At 42.8% G+C, this 25385-nt stretch overlaps 2 protein-coding genes across 3 annotated transcripts in view; one reads left to right on the top strand and one right to left on the bottom strand.

The window, feature by feature from the left end:
* LOC148682569 (uncharacterized) overlaps window positions 1-7054 on the top strand; it is a 1090975-nt gene extending 1083921 nt beyond the window's left edge. Inside the window, exon 3 of one of the 2 annotated variants that reach the window (XM_088650871.1) lies at window positions 2855-7054. In XM_088650871.1, coding sequence (XP_088506997.1) covers window positions 3930-6827 — 2898 coding nt within the window. In that variant the 5' untranslated portion in view covers window positions 2855-3929 and the 3' untranslated portion in view covers window positions 6828-7054. Of the gene's footprint in view, window positions 1-2851 lie in introns of both variants that reach the window. The other variant, XM_088650870.1, reaches the window with a different exon arrangement.
* Window positions 778-25385, bottom strand: si:dkey-240n22.1. The gene is given in 16 exon segments (NM_001442744.1): window positions 778-2670; window positions 7195-7241; window positions 8970-9143; window positions 11889-12062; window positions 12155-12328; window positions 12417-12590; window positions 14227-14400; window positions 14487-14660; window positions 14791-14964; window positions 16993-18790; window positions 18882-19077; window positions 21173-21257; window positions 21576-21680; window positions 24430-24516; window positions 25080-25191; window positions 25344-25385. Coding segments are annotated over 15 exon segments (4107 nt in total). The 5' UTR covers window positions 25124-25191; window positions 25344-25385; the 3' UTR covers window positions 778-2143.

The following is a 25385-nucleotide window of genomic DNA, read 5'->3' as shown; positions in this document are numbered from 1 at the left end:
AAGAGTGTTTCCTAAAATACACCAAGACATTAACTTTCCAACACAAGTAAACAACACATTGGACCTTGTTTACGATACTCTGAGAGGAGCTTACAAGGCCCTTGCCGATCTTGTGGGTGCTTCAGTGGGTGATATGCTAATGGTTGCATACAAACCACTTGTCCATGTCCCCAAAGCAGTTCAGAAGCAGACCCAGTTGTGGCCAGGGGTCTTCAGAGACATTTAAGGCGTACTCACACTAAGTACAGTTGCCTAAAACTGGGCCGAAGCACGCTTGCATAAAGTCCTGGTGCTGCAGGTATTAGGAGGTTTGCTGAAGGTGCAGCTGTCGAGCAGTGAGGGGTTTGCGTCTTTAATAAACCACGGCAGTTTGCATTAATCAAACGGTAAGAATTATTAATAAATCCTATTAAACAGATCCTTAAAAGTTGCGTCTCGTCTTCAGGTTTAGGCTCAGGCGTGCTTTGCACTCACTCTACAAGCGTACCACGCCCAAGTGAACCACGCTCTGGCACAGCTCTTCCAACCAGGCCAGGGCCGGCCAAGTGAACCACGCTTGAGCCCAATTCTCAAAAGATCCACGAAACGGGCCTGGGCACGGTTCGGATAGCATAGTGTGAGTACGCCCTTAAGGACTACTTTAACACCCCTGACTGGAGCTATATGAAACCTCCGCCTGGCTCTTCATTGTGTTATGCTGATGTGGCTGTCAAAACATAAGAAAGACTTGCTTTCCTGCTCACAGTGTATCATATAGTATTTAGACACTAAATGTTCATCATCAAGCACATTTTGTATTTCGAATTAATATTACATTTATTATTTGTCTACAAACAATGGAGAAAAAAATCAAGCATATACAATATATACACAATAAATCTTGTGTGTAAAAGGTACTTTCTGAAGGTAATTTTCAGTAATTATGAAAATAGTTGATGTGACAATCCAATAAAAAATGTCCAGTTTAAAAAGACTGTGAAAAAACCCAGATCAGCACACATACACTGATCTTACGGTCTACACTTTATTAGGTACACCTTTCTAGTACTGAGTTGGACCCCTTTTGCCTTCAGAACTGCCTTAATCCTTCATGGCAGAGACTCAACAAGCTACTGGAAATATTCCTCAGAGATTTTGCTCCATATTGTCATGATAGCATCACACAGTTGCTGCAGATTTGTCGGCTGCACATCCATGATGCCAATCTCCCGTTCCACCACATCCCAAAGCTGCTCTATTGGATTGAGCTCTGGTGACTGTGGAGGCCATTTGATTACAGTGAACTCATCGTCATGTTCAATAAAGCAGTCTGAGATGATTGAGCTTTATGACATGCTGCGTTATCCTGCTGGAAGTAGCCATCAGAAGATGGAGACACTGTGCTCATAAAGGGATGGACATGGTCAGCAGCAATACTCAGGTAGGCTGTGGCGTTGATGCTCAATTGGTACTAATGGACCCAAAGAAAATCTCCCCCACACCATTACACCACCACCACCAGCCTGAACCGCTGATACAAGGCAGGATGATCCATGCTCTCATGTTGTCTGAGCCGAGCATCCGAATGTGTCAGCAGAAATGGAGACTCATCAGAGCAGGCAACGTTTCTCCAATCTTCTATTGTCCAGTTTTGGTGAGTCTGTGTGAATTGTAGCCTCAGTTTCCTGTTCTTAGCTGACAGGAGCGGCACCCGGTGTGCTCTTCTGCTGCTGTAGCCCATCCGCCTCAAGGTTGGCCTTGTTCAGAGATGCTCTTCTGCAGAGCTCGGTTGTAACAAGTGCTTTTTTGAGTAACTGTTGCCTTTCTATCAGCTGGAACCAGTCTGGCCATTCTCCTCTGACCTCTCGCATCAACAAGGCATTCTCTGTAAACCCTAGAGAAAATCCCAGTGTATCAGCAATTTCTGAAATACTCATAACAGCCCATCTGGCAGCAACAACCACGTTCAAAGTCACTTAAATCCCCTTTCTTCCCCATTCTGATGCTCACTTTGAACTGCAGTAGATCATCTTGACCATGTCTATCTTCATCCCAAAATGCATTGAGTTGCTGCCATGTGATTGGCTGTTGGACAGGTGTATCTAATAAAGTGAGTGTAGATGAGGATTTCTGACACATTCAGCAGGAGGATTAAGCCCAGTCTTCAGCACAGTTTCACCGATGATCCAGGATAATCAACCCTAAACCCAGGATAGAGCGGCTCAGTGAATGTGGTCTGGACTGAGTGGATGAGGCTCATTGTGTCTCTATAGATGTTGTAGAAGATCAGAGTTCCTGCACTGTGATCCACAAACACTCCTATTCTACTGCTGATCAGCTCTTCGGGGAGTTCGATACACCTGTTATTGTGCATGATTGCGTAACTGTCAGGACAGCAGATCAAACTCCAGGAATGATCATTTTGTCCAAACACACACTCATCACCCCGTCCCTTCCTCCTGATGCTCTTATATGACACTGATATAAACACATAATCATCTCCACTCCAGTCAATCTCCCAGTAACAGCGTCCACACACACTCTCTCTGCACAACACCTGAGGACAATTAAATCGGTCTGGATGATCAGGGTATGGCTGTTTCTCTAACACACGCTTCACCTCTCTGTTCTCCTCAGACAGAATGAGACGAGTGTTTGCTGTGTTTGGATCCAGTGTGAGGAAACAGGCATCTGAACACAAGAACACACACATTTATAAGACAAAAACACTCAATAAAGCTGTTTATGTGAGTGAGAGAGTGTGTGAATGCAAAGGTTGGTTGGTTTACAGGTACATAAATCTGTATAATAAGTATGACCTAGGTATTACAACATTGAGGTGGTTTATGAGGACATTGTCCTTGTAAATGAGGAGAAGCACTTTAGCAGCATCTAGAACAGCAGCCTGTAAGTACATTTAAGATTTGTTTCAGTTGTTGTGTATGGTTTGAGGACTTGTTTCCAGCTGTTTGTGTAAAGTTGTAGGACATTTAAACTTGCTTTCAGTTGTGTATAATACTAGAAGTTGTTTAGCCACTGTTTCCTTGGTTACTATAAGAGCTTGTGTAGCGAACGCAGACGCGGTTCGCGTCGTCCGCCTCAGTTTCGGCCCTTGTTTTGACTCTCGAGGCGTGTCCAAACGCCAGGTAACCACTATATAGTGAGCACGGTAGCATTAGTCGGCAGGAGAAGCACTTTAGCAGCATCTAGAACAGCAGCCTGTAAGTACATTTAAGATTTGTTTCAGTTGTTGTGTATGGTTTGAGGACTTGTTTCCAGCTGTTTGTGTAAAGTTGTAGGACATTTAAACTTGCTTTCAGTTGTGTATAATACTAGAAGTTGTTTAGCCACTGTTTCCTTGGTTACTATAAGAGCTTGTGTAGCGAACGCAGACGCGGTTCGCGTCGTCCGCCTCAGTTTCGGCCCTTGTTTTGACTCTCGAGGCGTGTCCAAACGCCAGGTAACCACTATATAGTGAGCACGGTAGCATTAGTCGGCAGGAGAAGCACTTTAGCAGCATCTAGAACAGCAGCCTGTAAGTACATTTAAGATTTGTTTCAGTTGTTGTGTATGGTTTGAGGACTTGTTTCCAGCTGTTTGTGTAAAGTTGTAGGACATTTAAACTTGCTTTCAGTTGTGTATAATACTAGAAGTTGTTTAGCCACTGTTTCCTTGGTTACTATAAGAGCTTGTGTAGCGAACGCAGACGCGGTTCGCGTCGTCCGCCTCAGTTTCGGCCCTTGTTTTGACTCTCGAGGCGTGTCCAGCTGAATTCAATCAGCTAGTGCTTTGGGGTTATATAAACAACTAGTTCACCGCGGCAGCGGTCGCGGCAGCCTCGTGTGAAGACCGCCTCGTGTCCACCGAGCAAAGACACCGACAAAGCACTTGAGTACTTTACTTTATTGTTTTACTTTACACTTATTTTTTGTTGTCAGTGCACTTTTATTATGTGTTTACTAATTCCTGTTGTTACTAACACTCGCAAAACACGGGAGGTGCGCTGCAGGCGTAATCCTCACAACCTTCGTTCAATACATGTATCTACTATTTCACAACTCTCTCTCTCCGTGGGCCTCTGGAATTGTCAATCAGCTGTTAACAAGGCTGATTTTATTACCTCCATAGCTACATATTCTGACTATAATCTCATGGCTCTAACTGAGACCTGGTTGAGGCCGGAGGACACTGCTACACATGCTACTCTTTCTGCTAATTTCTCTTTTTCCCACACTCCTCGTCAGACAGGGAGAGGGGGTGGGACTGGACTACTAATTTCCAAAGAATGGAAATTTACTCTGATACCGTCCCTGCCAACAATCAGCTCCTTTGAATTCCATGCAGTCACCATTATCCACCCCTTCTACATAAATGTGGTTGTCATCTACCGCCCACCAGGTAAATTAGGTCACTTCCTAGATGAACTGGATGTTCTTCTCTCATCTTTTTCTAATTTTGCCACTCCCTTATTGGTGCTAGGTGACTTCAACATTTACGTTGACAAACCGCAAGCTGCAGACTTTCAGACTCTGCTTGCCTCTTTTGACCTAAAAAGAGCACCTACTTCTGCTACCCACAAATCAGGTAATCAGCTAGACCTTATTTACACACGACACTGCTTCACTGATCAAACAATAGTAACTCCACTACAAATATCTGATCATTTCCTTCTGTCTCTCAACATCCACATTACTCCTGAGCCGCCACACACTCCAACACTGGTTACCTTTCGCAGAAACCTACGATCTCTCTCACCCAATAGACTATCCACCATTGTTTCAGACTCTCTTCCTCCATCTCGCAAACTCACTGCACTTGATTCGAACAGTGCCACTAATACACTCTGCTCCACACTAGCATCATGTCTAGACCGATTATGTCCTCTTGCATCCAGGCCAGCCCGTGCCAGTCCTCCTGCACCCTGGCTCTCGGATGCTCTCCGTGAGCATCGCTCAAAACTTCGGGCTGCAGAGAGAATTTGGCGGAAAACTAAAAATCCTGCACATCTCTTAACATACCAAACTCTTCTGTCCTCTTTCTCAGCTGAGGTTACTTCTGCAAAGCAGACGTATTACCGTCTGAAAATCAACAATGCCACTAATCCTCGCCTACTTTTTAAAACATTTTCCTCCCTCCTCTATCCTCCTCCTCCACCCGCATCCTCCACACTTACTACTGATGACTTTGCTACATTCTTCTGCACCAAAACTGCAAAAATCAGTGCTCAATTTGCTGCACCTACAACAAACACGCAAGATACAACACCAACACCACACACACTCACCTCTTTTTCTCAGCTCTCTGAGTCTGAGGTGTCCAAACTTGTGCTATCTAGCCATGCAACCACCTGTCCACTCGATCCCATTCCCTCTCATCTCTTGCAAGCCATCTCTCCTGCAGTCATACCAACACTGACTCACATAATTAACACATCTCTTGACTCTGGTTTATTCCCCACTACATTTAAGCAGGCTAGGGTAACCCCACTGCTAAAGAAACCCAACCTGGACCATACGCTACTTGAAAACTACAGACCAGTATCCCTGCTTCCATTCATGGCCAAGATTCTGGAGAAAGTAGTGTTCAATCAAGTCCTGGACTTTCTTACTCAAAACAATCTCATGGACAACAAGCAATCCGGCTTTAAGAAAGGCCACTCAACTGAAACTGCCCTGCTCTCGGTCGTGGAGGATCTCAGACTGGCTAAAGCAGACTCTAAATCATCAGTCCTCATTTTGCTGGACTTGTCAGCTGCTTTTGACACTGTCAACCACCAGATCCTGCTATCTACGCTTGAGTCACTGGGCGTTGCGGGCACTGTTATACAATGGTTTAGATCTTACCTCTCTGACAGGTCATTCAGGGTGTCTTGGAGGGGAGAGGTGTCCAACCTACAGCATCTAAACACTGGGGTACCTCAAGGCTCTGTTCTTGGGCCACTTCTCTTCTCCATCTACACATCATCTCTAGGACCAGTCATCCAGAGACATGGATTCTCCTACCACTGCTATGCTGATGACACCCAGCTATACCTCTCTTTTCATCCTGATGATCCCTCGGTTCCAGCTCGTATCTCAGCCTGCCTGTTGGATATTTCACACTGGATGAAAGATCATCATCTTCAGCTGAACCTCGCAAAAACGGAAATGCTTGTAGTTTCTGCCAACCCGACTCTACACCATAACTTTTCAATCCAGATGGATGGGGCAACCATTACTGCATCCAAAATGGTGAAAAGCCTTGGAGTAACGATTGATGACCAACTAAACTTCTCTGACCACATTTCTAGAACTGCTCGATCGTGCAGATTTGCACTCTATAACATCAGAAAGATCCGACCCTTCTTATCTGAACATGCAGCTCAACTCCTTGTTCAAGCTCTTGTTCTCTCCAAACTGGATTACTGCAACTCTCTACTAGCTGGGCTTCCAGCTAACTCTATCAAGCCTCTTCAACTGCTCCAGAATGCAGCAGCACGAGTTGTCTTCAATGAACCTAAACGAGCACATGTCACTCCGCTGCTAGTCCGTTTGCACTGGCTGCCAGTTGCTGCTCGCATCAAATTCAAAACTCTGATGTTTGCCTACAAAGTGACTTCTGGCCTAGCACCTTCTTATCTGCACTCACTTCTGCAGATCTATGTGCCCTCCAGAAACTTGCGTTCTGTGAATGAACGTCGCCTCGTGGTTCCATCCCAAAGAGGGAAAAAATCACTTTCGCGAACGCTCACGCTCAATCTGCCCAGTTGGTGGAATGAACTCCCTAACTGCATCAGAACAGCAGAGTCACTCGCTATTTTCAAGAAACGACTAAAAACTCAACTATTTAGTCTCCACTTCACTTCCTAAGCTGCAATTGCCTCTTTGAATATCACACTAATTGTACAAAAAAAAAAAAAAAAAAAAAAAAAAAAAAAAAAAACTACTAACACTTCCCTTCTTAGACTTTACAGACCTGAAACTTGCCTTTAGTACTTATTCATTGTTGCTCTTAGTTGTGTAAATTGCTTCCTTGTCCTCATTTGTATGTCGCTTTGGATAAAAGCGTCTGCTAAATGACTAAATGTAAATGTAAATGTAAATGTAATTCAAAATCCTTAAAATCATTCCTGTCAGGGTTTTGTTTTGTTTAGGGTAGGGGTAAAATATATTATATGCCCATGCAGAGTCCTCATAAACCACCAATACCAATGTGTGTGTGTCTGTGTAGACATACATTTGTGCAGTCCTGCTGTAATCCTATTTTCTCCTCCATGATCCACACTGCAAACACAGACATATTCACATTTAGTCAGTAAACAAACACTAAACACTTTATTTCAGTCATAATTCAAACCACTCTATCATCAGTCTTGCTGTGTGTATTTGTGCATTATCAACCTGATACATGGCACTGCCCTAAGGATACAGTGTTAGACCCATTGGGTGCACATGGTCCTCCAGAATAGCTTGGTAGTCCTTGGCAGTGACATTCCCATCTAGCACAAGTATTGGGCCTAGGGAATGTCATGATATTGCAGGCCAAACCATCACTGATCCAGCCACATGCTTCACTCTGGGCAAGCAAAAGTCTGGGTGGGACACTTCTTTGGGGCTTCTCCACACTGTAACTCTCCCAGATGTGGGAAAGACAGTAGAGGTGGACTCAACATACATTTTTCAACTTGTCCACAGCCCAAGACTTTTGTTGGTGCACCATTGAAACCGACGTTTGGCATTGGCATGAGTGACCAAAAGTTTGGCTACAGCTGCCCGGCCATGTATATCGACCCTCTGGAGCTCCAGACCAACATTTTTGGTGGGAACAGGAGAGTTAAGGTGCACATTTAATTCTGCAGTGAGTGTGCTTTTGCAACCCCAAATCAGTAAAGGTTGGGACAGTATAGAAAACGCAAATAAAAAAAAGAAAACTTGTATTTCTTTTTATTTCCTTTGTAAATATAGATTCTTTCTGTCTGTCTGACACTCAGACCTGCAACACATTCCAAAAAAAGTTGTCACAGGAGCAGTTTAGGGCTAGTAATCAGGTAAATTGGTTAAATAATGATGTGAGGTGATGTCAACAGGTGATTGTAATTATGATTTGGTCCAAAAGCAGCATCCAAGAAAGGTCTAGTCCTTCAGGAGCAAAGATGGGACGAAAGTCGCAAATTTTCCAACAAAAATTAGCAAATTATTGAAATGTTTAACACAATGTTCCTCAAGCAAGGAGAGGAAGACATTTGGATATTTCACCTTCAACAGTGCAGAACATCATTAAAAGATTCAAGGAATCTGAAGGAATTTCAGTGTGTAAAGGATAAGGACGCAAGCCTAAGCTGAACAACAGTGATCTCCGACTCGTCAGGCGGCGCTGCATCAAGAATCCTCATTCATCTATAAGCCAGATCAACACATGAGTTTAGGACTACTACGGCAAACCTTAGTCAAGTACCACAATGCATAGTTACATCCACAGATGCCAGTTAAAACTGTACTGTGCCAAAAGGAAGCCCTATGTTAACAGTGTCCAGAAGCACTATCAACTTCTCTGAGCTTGGAGGCATCTGGGATAGACCATCAAACAGTGGAAATGTGTACTGAGGTCAGATGAATGAGTATTTCTGGTATTGTTTAGGAGAAATGGACACTGTGTGCTCCAGACCAAAGAAGAAAAGGATCATTCAGACTGTTACCAGCAACAAGTCCAGAAGCCAGGGTTTGTCATGGTATGAGGTTGTGTCAGTGCTCTTGGCAAAGATACTTGCACTTCTGTGATGGCACTATTATTGCTAAAAAGGACTGTTGCCCACATTAAGATTTGTTTGCGGGAAGAAGGGGACAAAACAAACACTTCATCACATTTTGTCTTTAGTCCCTAGATGTCTTTTAAGTCTATATATTATGAATGCCCAAACCCCACAATTCTCACAGAAAACGGAATTTCAATAAAGTTTTTTACATTTGTTTTTAAAGCCATTAAGTGTAAAAGGGCAGTGATGCTCTACATACTTGAGTGTGTCCAGTGTGTAGTTTGGATCCTCCAGTTGTTCAGAGAGCAGCTTGACTCCTGAATCTCCTGGATGATTGTAGCTCAGATCCAGCTCTCTCAGGTGTGAGGGGTTTGAAGTCAGAGCTGAAGACAGAAAACCACAGCCTTCCTCTGTCACCATACAGCCAGACAATCTACAAACACACAAACAGTCCACATCACACAGTTGGACAATCACACATCTCTTTGTGTTGTGAAGATGTGTTCGGTTCATTCGAAAACCAGTGATGAAAACACATATGCTGATTACTTTTCCCAATCGATCAACCGCTGAGGTCAGCAAACTCACTAAAATACTCAACAAGGTCTTAAAACAAAGATATGGTTGATAATACATCACATAAAAAGCACCACTGTGGGTGTGTCACATCTTGTTTTCTATTTCAATTCAATTAATCTTTTTTATATAGTATTGTTACCATGTAGATTGTGTCAACACAGCTTAACATAGAAGTTCTAGTCCATCTAAAGTGTGTCCGTCTACTTTTCAGAGTTGAAGTTCAGTTCAGTTCAGTTCAGTGTAATTTAATTTTCACTGCTGAAAGTCCAAACACTGAAAAGCAATCCATGCATGTGTAGCTCTATAAGTTCCAAACCAAGCAATGAACAGTGGCAAAGAACAAACCTTCACCAATTGACGAAAGTGAAAGAAATAAAAAACCTAGAGAGAAACCAGGCTCAGGTGGACACAACCACTTCTTCTCTGGCCAAACTTCTTGTGCAGAGCTGTAGTCTAGGTGCTGGAGGCAGGAGAATGTTGGGCGTCCATCGTGGAGAAGCTGCAGGTGGGAGAAGTCACCGGCGGGTGTTCAGGCTGGCCCACGGGATCAATGAGGTGACTCGTCTGTCACAAGGGTCTTTCAGGAATCTGTCTCATGCTCTCCACTCCTCTATTACGGCCACAGCATCTGCTCAGGATACGGCCTGGTCCAGGATTATAGATACCTCTAAAAGCACTCTATGGTTGGCATCATCTTTTCACAGGTCAGAACCTCTAGAGGCCTTGAGATGAGTATCCCCAGATGGAAATAGGGAAGAAAAAATTATTAGTGTAGAATATTTGCGGCAGACAGACTGGAGTCGAGCCACTGGTGTGTGCAAAGTCATAGAAAACATGTGGTGAGACAAAGTGGACTTCTTGTCCAGTATTTTCCCATTCAATTCTTAAAACTCTTTCTGCGAGTGATTGTACAGGTGCAGATATATCTGTACCAACTCTGATACTCTACTCCCAGTGTCTTCATTTGACTAGTGTTTGTTTTTACTGCTTTTTGTTTTACTGACCCCTGTGGAATGAGAAACAAATTGGTGAAGAAATTGCAAGCCAAGGCAAGTTCAATTGCATGTCAAAAAAGGTAGAGTTTTAGAACACACCCACTTGCTGCATTGCCACACACTAATGTTAGCTCAAAGGTGTTCGGGAGCCAAAACTAACTCCCAAAAGGTTTGCTTCGATGAGCTGTTTCGAACTGTTGAAATCAACTTAAAATAACATATATTTTTGCTGGATTTTGTTCGAAACTCCATAATATCAGTTCATTCTCTGATTTTGTTTGAAGTATATCGGGGCCTTAATTCTGGCAATCCATCAGGCACCTCTGGAAGGGGAAACAATGCTTCACCAATGCTATTTTAGTAGAAGTAAAGAGTGGTTTACCACAAGTAAGGATGCTGTTGGATTATGGAAGGACGACTTTTGGAATCTCCTCATTTCCAATGATATGCCTTCCTCTGAGGAAGCAAAGACACCTCTACAAGATTTCATGGGGGTGAGAGACAGTGTCCCTGGGCTTAGCAAATAGGGTGAGGCTACCCACCTTTAAGAAGAACAGGAGGGTGTGTTCCAACTACAGGGGTTCATACTTCTCAGCCCCCCAGAAATGTCAATGCCAGGGTACAGGAACAAAGAACCCAGCCGTTTGTCTGGGCCATGAAACACAGTACCAGCCCTAGACCCTCTCTAGGTTGCTGGAAGGTTCGATCCTGTCCAGTGCTTTGGGAATTTGTAAAAGGCATTTGACCATCTTGCTCTTGGCACTCTTAAGAGCTATCTGGTCTCTGTATGAAAGAAGCAGGGTTTGGTGCGCATTGCTGGAAATAAGTCAGATTTGTTCCTGTTGCATGTTGGACTCCAACAGGGCTGCATTTCAATGCAGATGATGTTATCCTGTTTGCCTTCAGTTTGTATTAGGAATCAGCACCTCCAAGTTTGAGGCCATGGTGCTTAACCGGGAAAAGATGGTTTACCATCTCCAGGAGGAGTTCAAATATCTTGGGATTTTGTTCATGCGAAAGGGAAGGATGGACCTTAAAATTGACAGATGTGTGGCAGCAGAAGCATTGTACCAGTCTGTTGTGGTGAAGAAGAAAGCTGAGCCAAAAGCAAAGTGATCAATTTACCAGTCAATCTATGTTCCTTAGGACAAGATCATGGATACAAGTGGCTGAAATTAGCATTTCCTTTGCTGGATGGCAGGGTGCATGTAGAGACAGGGAGCTCGGTCACCCCTGCTCCTTCACAATGAGAGAAGCCAGTTGAGTTAATGGTTGTGACTTAGAAGAAGACCCAAGTCATGCTGGAGGGACTATGTCTCTGCTTGCCTGGAAACACCTTGGGACCCCCCTGGTAGAGCTGGTTGAAGTATCTGGCAAGATGAATTTCTAGGATTCTCTTCTGAAACTGCTGCCTCGCGACCTGGCCCCGCATGTGCATTTGAAGATGGATGGATATTTAAAATACAACGATTCCACAATGAACTGTTAGTCATACTAGGGTATATTACAAAAAGAACAACCTTAAATGAATAATGTTATCTTGATTACAGCACAGCCCTAAATGTAACTATGTTATTGTTGTTGTTAAGTGGAAAATGGTTTACCTCAGTGTCTTCAGTTTACAGTTTGGACTCTTCAGTCCATCAGAGAGCTTCTTCACTCCTGAATCCTGCAGGTCATTGTCATTTAGGTCCAACTCTCTCAGGACACAGTTTGAGGACTGCAGAGCTGAAGACAAACTCTCACAAGACTGAGCAGTGAGATTACACATGCACAGCCTGAACAAGAGGAAAATAAAATACATTAATGGTCTTATTCATAGTAGTTCGTCTGATGTTAAAAATCAATAATTAAGTGTTAGAACTCAGACCTCAGTGTCTCCAGTTTACAGTGTTGACTCTTAAGTCCATCAGAGAGAAGCTTCACTCCTGAATCCTGCAGGTCATTGTTACTCAGGTCCAGCTCTCTCAGCACACAATTTGATGACTGTAGAACTGAAGACAAACTCTTACAAGACTGAACAGAAAGATGGCATGTGGAAACTCTGAAGAAGAAAAAAAAATAAAATAAAAACAGCGTGACCTTAAACAATTAACTTAAGGAAAATCAATTAAAGTACTTTGAACGCAGACCTCAGTGTCTCCAGTTTACAGTTTGGACTCTTGAGTCCATCAGAAAGAAGCTTCACTCCTGAATCCTGCAGGTCATTGTTACTCAGGTCCAGCTCTCTCAGGACACAGTTTGAAGATTGTAGAACTGAAGACAAACTCTCACAAGATCGAACCGTAAGTTTACAGATGCACAGTCTGAGAAAGAAGAACACATGTTAATTAATGAAACAGAAAAACCCACAAGGTCTAGTAGCAACCAATATGTGGTCTTGTGCCATATCTTGGCTAAAGATGACAATGGTGTCAACATTATTGATCTAGGCAATCTAGGAATTGGTACAAGTCTTGTTTCGTTTACTAGTGTTGTTGAAACCAAGGACTACTTTGCAACTGGATGCAATCATATGTCATGTGTACACCATGTGTTTTTCTTATGCGTTTACAGGTATGTAGGTTCAAATAGATACAGGCTGCATCCGAAACTGCGTACTTCCATACTGTATAGAATGCTAAAATCAGTATATGAGCCGAGTAGGATTTCCGGATTCATAGAATTCGAAAATCAGCATGCGAGAAATACCCATGTGGCGTACTACTTCCAGCGAGATTCTGAAGTGCGCATCCCATGCACGCTGCACTATCCCATGATGCCTCGCGAAAGAATTCATGCATGGGAGTGAAGCGACGCAACTGACTCAGGTAGGTCACGTGATGATGACAAAAAGGCGGATGTAGTACGTATTCCGAATTCCATTCATACTTCTCACATTCATACTGTATAGAACATACTTTTATAACAGCCGAATAGTACGTTTACATTAAAATGCATTACCTACTGAGTAGTAGGTGGTTTTGGACAAAGCCACTGCCTTTTTGTTAATGAGGCTATTACAGGTATCCAAATTGGAAAGTTCAACCATTTTCAATAATTATTGATATAGACCAGGGGTGCCCAACCAGGTTTCTGGAGAGAGTTTAGTTGCAACCTTGATCAACTGCAGCTATCTTTAATTACCAAGTGCTCCTTCAGATTCTACTTGATTGTGCTTGATCAGGGTTGGAGCTGAACTCTGCAGGAAGGTAGATCCTCAGGAACAGGATTGAGCACCTCAGATATAGGCAGTCCAGAGATTCATACAACACTTGTTTCATTGTGATTGACCAAGATAAACAAGGATATTGAGGAATATTTATAAAACAATTTGAGTGACAGCAAGGGTTTTTACGTCAAAGTGTCCTGTATGACCAGGCCTATCATACAATATGTATTTTGGGTGCCTGTACAAAACTTTGCATAGTACACTAATTGCGCCAGTTGCTGATGTCTTTCAAAATACTTACCTCTAGGACCATGGTCATTGCTAACCTTGTTTAATGGGTGGTCCAAAGTTAATTGGCTAATGGCAGCCATGCTTTTTTGTAGATATGCCAATGTAGATTTTCATGTCACACTGGACAAAGGCACTGCATGCCAGACTAATGGTTGCTTGGTTACAATGATTCTCTTTCAGGGTATACTGCCACCTAGTGGCCAACGTATTCAAGTTTTGTACTGCCACATCTAAATGTCTACTTACTTCATTGTGTTCAAGAGTTATAGCACAATTAGCTTTGGTAGTTTTCTGAGTACAGAAATTTGCAGAAATTTGTACAAGCTACAGCTACAAAGCATTGTTTTTACTTTGCAAAATGGGCTGTGCCTTGTGAACTCATGGCAGAAATAAAATAATAATTTTAAAAATCCTGACAAATTGAGCACAAACTAAGTCGTTTCTAGCATTAAACCTCTAATGATCAATCAAAAACATCAATCAGGTGCTTGAACTCAGACCTCAGTATCTCCAGTTTACAGATTGGACTCTTCAGTCCATCAGAGAGCTTCTTCACTCCTGAATCCTGCAGGTCATTGTTACTCAGGTCCAGCTCTCTCAGGAACCAGTTGGAAGATTGTAGAGCTGAAGACAAACTCTCGCAGGACTGAGCGCCGACATTACACATGCAGAGCCTGAACAAGAAGAACAAAAACTAAATTAAAAGTGACTTTTAATATAAAATTTAATGAAAAACAATCTAATATCTTTGTACTCAGACCTCACAATCTCCAGTTTACAGTTTGGACTTTTCAGTCCACCAGAAAGAAACTTCACCCCTGAATCCTGCAGGTCATTGTTACTCAGGTCCAGCTCTCTCAGGACACAGTTTGAGGATAGTATAGCTGATGACAAGTTCTGACAGGACTGAGGAGTCAACTTGCACATGACCAATCTGAGAAAGAAGAACACAGGTTACGTTACTGTGATTTTCAGTGATTTCTTTGATGTAATAAAAAATTACTGACTGAATAAACAAACAAACAAACAAATAAGAATAATCCATCAGATGCCCGAACTCAGACCTCAAGATCTCCAGTGTACAGTTTGGACTCTTCAGTCCATCAGAGAGAAGCTTCACTCCTGAATCCTGTAGGTCATTGTTACTCAGGTCCAGCTCTCTCAGGACACAGTTTGAGGATTGTAGAGCTGAAGACAAACTCTCACAAGACCGAACCGTGAGATTGCAGCACTGTAGCCTGTGTAGAGGACAAACACAATATGTATGTGTTCATCTGGAGGGTTTTATACTTATATATAACTTTATGGACAGAGAAGAAAAAGCATTTGTCTATGAAACTAAATTAAATGGCTTCCTTTAGATATTTAAATAGTCCAACCCTTCAGAGTTATGTTGCACCACTAATATATATGGGCAGTGCGATGGCTGAGTGGTTAGCGGTTGGCATTTCTGTGTGGAGTTTTCATATTTGTTTGGGTTTTCTCCTACAGTCTGTATTGGCTGTAGTGTACGTGTGTGTATGTGATTTGAGAGTGTATGGGTGTTTCCCAATGAAACCAATGCCGCTTCAGTGTTCTCTAGTACATCAGATTCAGGGATTCTAAGCACAGCAGTCCCCACAGTCTAGTGCCTGTGGCTTCAACAGCTGTCATGACTGCTAACCCTCAGTACCTTCCTAAAATGACTGCCTGCCCAGACTCATTTTACAGCATGGCTGACATGCCCCCTGCTGTTATGGTTCAAGCCACAGTCCTCTGCTTTTGCAGATGATAATCTAGTGGTCCCATGCATTGTGAACACAGCATATAAGGACACCTAGGCAATCCTCAGGCGTTTGACACTGGTTTCTAGTTTGTCAGACCCACCACATGTTTTGGGACAATTCCCATTCAAGTTGGCAACTCTGCTCCTGAACCTGTTCCAGTCTAACTTCACTCGAGAACCCACTTTACCTCCACCATGGTAGTCATCAGCGTCAGCACTATGGGAGTTCTCTTCTCTGCTTCGGTCACCAGTGATGATCCTTGGCTCCACGAAGATGGGTGGCTTTTGCTCCTGGGTGTTCTTCGTGTTTTACAAGCTCCACTACAGCTCTGTGCTCAGCTGTTATCCTGTTCCACAGGATCTGCCTTGGTAGGATCTGACTGTCCATTAATCCCTACCTTGGCTTTGTGTTCCTCCCTGATTACCTGTCGAGTCAGTTTCTTCCTGACCATCTATCCTGTACCCTTTTCATGGTTTCTTGAACCTGCCTCCTCATCCTTCATACTTGTCCACTGTTGCACCACCGCTCTCCTGAACTCTTCTGTTTTATGTTTTGTTTTGAAGAGCATCGAAAATCTGCTACTGAAGGGGTGGAATATCTGCGATCATTCCACTTTTACAAAAACTGACTCAAATTTTTTGCTCAAATGAATCAATATAACATACAAATCAACAAGTCAGTTATAGAATTATTCTCAAGGAGAGATGATAACAACAGATGCTGAGCAGATCTGCATTTCTCAAATTAATTTTTAGTATATTTCAGAAACTGCACTGTTCAAGAATGCTTTGCCTCATCAGTAACACCAGCTACTGTTCATAGATAAAGAAAGAACTGAGCCAACAGGCAAAGCACTCGATTTAAGTTATTCACAAGGTCAAGATCTTGGACACAAGTGAAATGACTTTCCAGTACAGGGTGCACCGATAGAGGAGCTCTGTCACCCGGGAGGAACTTGCAGGGGGGCGCTGCTCCTCCAAATTGAAAAAAGCGAGCTGTTCTGGCTCAGGCATCTGATTAGAATTCCTCCTGGACACCTACCTACCTAGGGAGTTGTTCCAGGCTTGTCCCACTGAGAGGAGACCCCAGTTAAGACCAAGGAAAGGCTGGAGGGATTATGTCTCTCGGCTTGCCTGGGAGTGCCTCGGGATCTCCTGTCTGCAGAAAACAACTATCTTCTCACATGCTATACTTTACACAACTAAGAGCACACAGGGAAACGGTGGAGCATTAAGAAATTCACGAGTTTGCAGTACATGAAATTCCAACAGTTCTGGTGGTCCGCAAATGCACAATTTTTTTTTTGTAATAGTAAATGCGAGCCTTGTTTTATGCATTGTTCCTTTAAATGTATATATGGAAGTGTTTGTTTTTGTCCACAGTTACAAAAAACTACATAGGTGTTGCGATGATGGTGTACAAAATTAGCTGATTTTAACACTGTATTCCTTAGAAGGAAGACTAGATTACTTCTTAGATGAAAAAAGGACTTTGACTTACAGAGCTCTTTTGGAGGTTTTGATGACTGCTGATAGTCTGATGAGACACTCGTCTGATTTCTTGAATTTCTGAAGCTCAAAATCCTCCAACTGCTCTTCTGAGGTCAACAACACAAAGGCCACAGCAGACCACTGGGCAGGTGAAAGGTCAGCAGATGACAGATTTCCTTCTCTAAGGTGGGACTGAATCTCTTTCAGTAGAGTTTGGTCGTTCAGTTCATTCAGACAGTAGAACAGATTGATGGATCTCTCTGGAGACAGATTCCCTTCAAGTTTCTGCTTGATGTAGGCAATTATTTCCTCTTTGCTCTGGTCACTGTCGTCTTGCTGTGTCAACAGGCCTTGCAAGAGTTGTCGATTGGACTGGAGAGACAGACCGAGAAGGAAGCGAAGGAAAAGGTCCAGATGTCCATTGTCACTTTCCAGAGCCTTGTCCACTGCAGTCTTCAGCAAATCAATCATGCCTTTATTTTTTCTTCTCTTTCTAAAATTAGAAAAAACTTTCTTGTCGCTGTCTAGAAACAGATGCTCGTAAAGCGCTGCAATGAACTCCTGAATGCTCAAGTGAAGAAAGCAGTACACTGTACCAAGAATGATTCCTTTATCCTTCTTAAAGATCTGGGTACACATGCCTGAGTACACCGATGCCTTATAGACGTCAATGCCACAGTCTTGCAGATCGCTCTCATAGAAGATCACATTGTTTCTTTCCAGCTGCTGGAAGGCCAGTTTCCCCAGTGAAAGGATGAGGTTTGGATCCCAGGAAGCATTTGCTGTATTTTCTCCATCATACTTTCTTCTGCTCTGCTGGATCTGAAAGCACAGAAAGTGTATGTACATTTGTGTCAGACTCTTGGGAGATTCCTGCAGTGTTTCGGCACAGGTTCTATTTTTCAGTTCAATATTTCTTTTCTCCGTCAATACATTTTGGAGAACAGTGGCTGAAATCCAGCAGAAGACTGGGATGTGGCACATAATAAAGAGACTCTTTGACTGTTTAATGTGATCAATGATTTCTCTGGCCTGATTCTGATCTGTGAGTCTCTTTCTGAAGTACTCCTCCTTTTGGGTATCATTGAATCCTTGTATCTCTGTCAGCCGGTCGATACAGTCAGCAGGAATCTTACTGGCAGCTGCTGGTCTGCTGGTGATCCAGATGAGAGCAGAAGGAAGCAGATTTCCCTTGATGAGGTTCGTCAGGAGAACATCCAGAGAGACTGCTGAAGATACATCACGACACGTCTCATTACCAACAAAGTTTAGGGGAAGACGAAATTCATCCAATCCATCAAGGATGAACAGGACTTTGAATCGTGTGCTTCTTGTAAGGTTCAGTCCTTTAGTCTCTGGGAAAAACTGAGTTATGAGGTCTTTTAAACTTTGTCTTTCTTTCTCCTTTAAGTTCATCTCTCTGAATGGAAGAGGAAATATGAAGCTGATGTCTTGATTTTCTTTCCCTTCAGCCCAATCCAGAACAAACTTTTGCACAGAGACTGATTTCCCGATGCCAGCAACTCCTTTTGTCAGGACAGTTCTGATCTGCTTGTCTTGTTCAGCTGCTTCAAACAAATGTTTGCATTCAATCTTCATCTCTAGTGACTGATGACATCTAGAAGCAACTTCAATCTGTCTGATCTCATGTTCAGTGTTGACCTGTTCACTCGCACCCTGAGTGATATAGAGATCTGTGTAGATGGTATTCAGAAGTGTGGAGTCTCCTTGCTGAGCATTTCCTTCAAACACACTTTGATATTTCTTCTTCATGCTACATTTTAACTGGTTAATGAAGAACAGCTCACCTAAACACAGGAGCAAAGAAACAGATAGGTTTAGTCTTGACTTTTCCAGCTATATTTGTAAGTGACAAACTGACGGTCATGAGTATCTTACCCTGGAGAGTATCAGCAACTTCATCTTGCTTCATATCTCTCAGGAAGAAGAGTGTGAGATCAAGAGCTGCTTCTGTGATTCTGCATCTGTTGTCATTAAAGTTCTTTACAAAGTCTTGTCTGTTTTCTTCTTGTAAGATCTTCTTAAACTTCTCAAGTTCATTCTTCAAAAATCTGTCAATTTTATTCTCAAGATTCTATGATGGAAGAAATTAGATGAATTACGTTTAACCAAAAACGCTTATTCACACACATTTCTACAACCACAGCCTACTCTGTGAGACAAGCAGGCACAGTTTGAGCAGTTTGAGGTTGAGCTCTCTTTTATACTCCATGCCCCATCCCTTTGGATCAAACCAACTCAAGGAAAACAATAACAAACAGTATGCCAAAGTAACTCCGCCGGTCCTACACCACCCAACCCGCTCCGAGCTGGGATCGAGCTGGCGACCTTCCGCATGGGAGTCGGTTGCTCTAACAAGGAGGCTAAAGACCATAGCCTATAGCGTTCATCGCTAGAGCACCTTTACAAGTCAGAGGTGTGAGGTATACCTGCACAGCACTTACTAACTGGCCTCTGTTACACTCACCACCTAAAACTCACTCCCATCCGGGTCATGGCACCAATGTAACCCCGCCAGTCCTATGCCACCCAACCAACTACGAGCTGGAATCGAACCGGCAACCTTCCGGATGGAAGTTGGTTGCTCTATCAAGGAGGCTAAAGTCCATGGGCTCTGGCGTCTGCTGCTAAAGCACCTTTAGAGGTCAGAGGAGTGAGGTTCCTGCACAGCACTTACTAGCTGGCCTCCGTTACACTAACACTGTGTGTCTCTTACTGAAGGATCAAGGTATGTTGCGAAGTGTTTCACATCAACTGACATGGAGTGCTGAATCTCCACTGAAAGTACCATAGGAAAATAAATTGTGCATATTTTGAGAGTTCACCCTTAGCTGATGATTGGTATTAAAGCTTGTTTGGTATGCTCTCCTGGACGAAAGCTCTGAACTTAAAAGATCCTTGTGCCTGGGGCTCCCTCCCGATAGAAGTGTGAGAAGGAAGTTTAAGCTCTGGTAGATCTCAAGAACCCCCCAATCCCTCCCCTTATGAAAGGCAAATTATGAATAGATGTGGAAATATGCGATGGACTCATCTATAGTGCCAATTTGGTTTGGTCAATTCATCTATGGGTCATGTCTTTGGACTGTGGCTGGAACCCAGGGAAAACCCACAAATGCACAAGAACATGTAAACTCCGCACAGAAACGTCGACTGGTCTGGTAAGCCTTCTTGCTGTGAGGCAACAGTGCTAACCATTGGGCTGCCATGCTACCCTGTCTAGAAAAGAAGTAGGAGTAGGGGTGGAAGGGGAGATTCTCTAAAATGAAGATATTGAGGTAAGAATTTCTGGTTATTCATGGTGAGTTAGTAATAGACTGATTAGTGGATATTGTATAAGCTAATGCTGGACCAGCCGTGTGCAATCATAAGCACATGCTCTTCTCGAAATTAGTTCATAAATAAATCACACTTAATGACATGGAGTAAATAAATGGACTTTATTGCAGTGCTTCTTTTTCAGGCCTGAGACCCACTTATATCATATTTCAATCAGGCAGTAAAAATCTTAAATCTTAAATGTGGCAATTAACAATAGCATGACAGTTCACCGAAAGTGCTCGAGTTAGCTTACTGAAAATTAAAGTCCTGTGCATATAACCCATGGTGAGCACTGCAGCTTGCGCCACTAATGACAGAGTTGTGGGCTGGGATCTGGTGAATTTCGCCATGGGAAAGTAAAAGTGAGGTGTACTGGCATTATTAGCAGAGGCAGGCAAAAAATAAGGAGGGGGAATGACGGAATTCAGGGCTGGAGGAGGGGGCTGTGGGTCAAAGGTAGGGGAGATGAGTTGGGATAATAAGAAGCCTGATGGTGCATTTCCACTGGCATGTTGTGGGTATATAAGTATTTAATAACAAAGACGGCTCGGCTAAAACAAAGGTAAATTTTCCATGAAAATCTAAAAGACGTCTAAGAAAAGTTAAAAACTAGTCCAGTCATACAAAAAACACAGGAATGTGATGTAGGTGACACGTGTAAAGTCTGTGTAATCTGTGTATTTCCTTTAGACGATCGATAGACATCTATTTGAATTTTGCTGACAACCCAAATTTAGCCTTATTTTAGTGGGATATGAAAATGTGTTACAAAAGCAGGATCTTTTTCACTCATCATTTGGCCTGTTATATTATAAATATTAAATATGAATCAAAATGAGTTTTTTCCCCACCTGGAAGATCCACAGGAGATTGTCTGTGAAACTCTTGTGCCTCCTGTGAGTCCTGTGTCTTGGTTCTGGTAACTCATATTCAACACTGTTAACAAATAAAACTACTGTAACAATACATTTTGAGGCAAACAATACAGATATATCTTGAAAACTTGAAAATAATAAATGTTTTGCATTCCTCATGATAAGAAGACACTCAGGACATGTGCTGTGTTATGGATTAGATTTAGCTGAGAACCCCCCTCCTCCCCCCCCCCCCCCCCCCCCCACAAAAGTCATTATAGAGTCATTGATTGATTAATTCAAACAACTGATTCATCCAGGAATGGCTCTCTTTACTGAACTGTTGTTTCACATTTTCAATGCAGCGCATATTTGACCAATAATATAAAACACAAAATACCTTTTGGCAGATGATGGTTCTTTCCCCGTGAGGGTTGGTGGATGATTTTTTGACCAGTTACTCTTCAGAGACACAGAGCTGGACACACATGATCCTGAACCTTCACTGGTGACACAAAGAGACCAGAGGGAAATAGTTTCTAACTGTTTAACAAGATTAACACCTTGCATCTCAAGATGCTAAGTTACCAGGTTTAAGAAGATGGTGCTTTGGGGTCTACTGTGTCTAGAACTTGGCTTGCCTTCCATCTCTGCCTGCTTAAATACTGCTGGTTTTCTCTAGAATGCTGCAATGCCCATTCTTAGCACATGGAACCAAATCAGATCCCTTAAAAGTTACTGAAACTCAAAGCTATTTGGTTTTTGCATCAGCTTGATTATGCTTGCTGCTGCCTTCTAACCTCTTTCACCTTGCTCTTGGACACCACACTGGCACATGGTAGAGCCATTTAGAACTTTTCAAGCAAACTCTTAGAGGTTTTGTGACCGCAGAAACTGCAAGAAGGACTTCCTATATCCTAACCATGGCAACCTCCACTCGATATTGGGGGAATTCCATGCCATGCTTCCCTGAGTCCAGACAGCGAGGAACTAAAGATCTCTACCAAAAAGCACAAGTTACACAATCAAATGTCTCTTGCTGATCTGGTACAGCTAAATTTGAGACAAATCTCTGCTTTTGTGGTTTCTCAGGTACGATTCTAAAATCAATCTAACAGTAAGTAGTAGAGTGAATTTGGTACAGTTGTCAACTCAATCCTCTTCCTCAGAACTCCCTATGTTCGTGTTTGTGTGAATGTGCATATGTCTGTTAAGTAGTTTAGTAATAGTAGTGTAGCTCAATGAGGATTTATTTCATTTTAAAGAGCCATGTTTGTGTTTACATGCTCCTGCCACTGTATACCAGGAAGAGGGGGAATAAGGACACACTCACATAGCAAAATTTCTCTGGCCCAGCTCTGGCCCACACAATCAGGTTTTGCTTGGCCCACATGCCACAGTGAATAACGGTACATGACTGGACCAAATCTGGCTTCCAGACAAGAGCCAAACACGGACCATATCTGGGCCAAGTCCCACATGCTGTATGCCAGTGCCGGATGAATGCCTGCTGTGCCAGCTTTTTGCCAAATCTGGGCAAGAATTATTTGCTACTAGGGCAGCAGCATACCCCCAGCTGGAGGAGTTGTCACAGATCCTAGAGAGGTGGATGAGGGAGATATATTTAACATAACATTTCTTATGATATTTAAAGTCCACTGCTACTTAAGACCTTTCAACTGGTTGAGGACCAAATGGTGGCCCTCATGAAAAAAACCAAACCCTATTTTTTCCCCTCCATCCCCTCTTCCTGTTTCCACTGTCTCTCCATATGCTTCTGTCTCCTTTCTCTCTTGCCCCTGTGCTTTCCAAGTCTGTGGATCCACCAAGGTTCCAGCCCCTTCCCGGAGTAAGCACAGTCCTGGGGTGCCACCTGTCTTTTAAGGGGTGATGGGCGAATTTCACAAGTGGAATGTGGCCAAGATGTGTAGGAATGGAGCAAAGCTGGGGCATCACTGTTAACAAGCATCACCCATTTGCACACCAGTCTCGAGTCTCAGAAGCATAAAAGGAGGAGTGACAACTTAGGAAGACGAGAGAGGACCAGGCCTGAAGTTTATGTTTGGATTCCTTTCAGTTTGGCAGCAGCCGGTTGTAAGTGGCTGCATGTTTTGTGTTAAAAGTATGTATATTGAAAATATGTTGAAAGTGTAGTCAAATTTATGAAGAACCTTAAAACTTATTTGGCTCACTAAAATTGACTCATTCCACTCAAACTGAATGAACCTAAATCAATTCACTTCTTACAGATGTTAATCAATAACCCAAAGCTCACTTACATGAATCATAACATATAAAACATTCAACTCATCAATAATGAAAATAAAAATTAGAAACGTTTTCTGATGACTTGAAGAATTTATATACAAGAAACCCTGAAGCCGGTGAGGTGCATGGAAAGAGACATGTTTTTAGACAGACCAGGGGTGAAAAACAGAAATTGGACAATTCAACTCTCCACTTGAGCTGGGTAAAAGGATCCTTCTCACTATACATTCTCATTGTGTCACAACACAAAAGGGAATCCTCGGCAAGTGCAATTGACAAAGGAAAACCATAAACAAAGACTACACAATTCTGACATTACATTATTGGACATCAGACTGGGGGGAAACTGGGCTGGAAGCAAGCCTGGGATGGGTGTGGCTGGATACAGGGCTCAGCAACAAGGCTAAGAGCTGGTCTGGGGCCGGAAGGTTGGGTAGCTTGTGAAATGCAGATAGAGTTAGAATCTAGACTTGTATTGGCAGGGCAAGGATCATGAGAGGACCCTACAGAGCAAGGAGTCAGATTGGGACCAGTGGAGCAAGGAACCTGGATGGCATGACTAAAGCCATGATTGGCAGGCACTCAGGGACTGAAGCCATCACTCTGCACCGGCTGGAAGTAGATCTTGGCAAAATACAATAATGTCCTCGGTGAATGTGGAGGGTTATGGTTAGGGCATTGGACTGCTAAAACACATAAACCTAGATATATATACACACTAATAACAATCAACATAGATGTACTAATGAGGCAACCAAGGCAGGAAACAGAACAAAGGAGGATGTCACAAGACACCCCTGATTCAACTGAATACAAAGGAGCGAAACTGGGTCAGGGAGCACGGTAGTAGAGGCAAAACAATGCCAAAACAATACCACAACCTAACAGGAGTCCTGACAGGCACAGTCCATCAGTTCAATCGTTAGCTGTCCAATAGTACAACCAATTTCAACATACTTTGAAGTGCATGTAAAACACCAAAATACCTTTGGGCAGGTGATGGTGTTTCCTCACTGAACTCTGGTGGATCCTCTTTAGACCAGTCACTCTTCACACATGATCCTGATCTCACACTGAAGAGACAAACACACAAGAGGAATAAACTGCAGGACAAACTTCAATCTCCTTTGAGAGTTTATCAGCCAAATATGAGTTTGCTCAGTTTAATTTAGCACTAACTAATAGTTGACTGAAGGTCTGTCTGATCAGGTCTGCTGAAACTGTTCTGCGGTTAATTCTAATGTTGTACAGGTCTTATAACTTGACAAATTAAGTAAATTCAGCTCTGGTAAATATGACACCAGACCAAGCTGTTTATAACCTACAATGATCTCAACACATTCAATAGTATCTGGATACAGCCTTGCATGAGCAAGCTGAGACTGCACTCAGTGGAGGTAGTGACGTCACTGTGAGGGGTCGGGTTAGCGGTGGCGTGATTATGTCATATGGAGAGGTGTGCGCATTAAAAGCATCGCATACACCTCGGAACACTCTCAAAACATTTCCTGAAGGTGTAAACTGAAGCTTTGTCCATCATTTGATCAGGCAATAGCAACACAAATAAGTGCATTGTTGTTGGTGTTTGTTCTTCAGAGAAAGTGTTGAAATAATGGTGTGAAAACAGAGTCAATACCTGTGTTTCTCTGAGAGAGAGTCCTTTACTCGCTCCTCTGCCATATTGCAGCTAAAACACCAATGCAGACATTAGCAGAGCTTTCAGGAAACAATCAGCCGCTGACCATCACCTGGAGATGACAATATACTGAGATATCATTACACAGTTATGGGTTAAACACAGTTTGTTTAAAGAACATCAGCATTTTGGAGTTTTTTTCCTGTTTACAGGATGGTCTTTACCAAACACTAACAAGCATAATGGTATAAGTATTAAACTTACATGCTGAAGTACAGACGCTCTTGTGCAGCAGGAACAGAATTT

This window comes from Danio rerio, chromosome 4 (genome assembly GCF_052040795.2).
Source record: "Danio rerio strain M-AB ecotype USA chromosome 4, GRCz13ab, whole genome shotgun sequence".
Lineage (NCBI taxonomy): Eukaryota > Metazoa > Chordata > Actinopteri > Cypriniformes > Danionidae > Danio > Danio rerio.
Note: the sequence above shows the minus strand (reverse complement) of the source record. Positions and strands in the feature narration are given on the sequence as shown.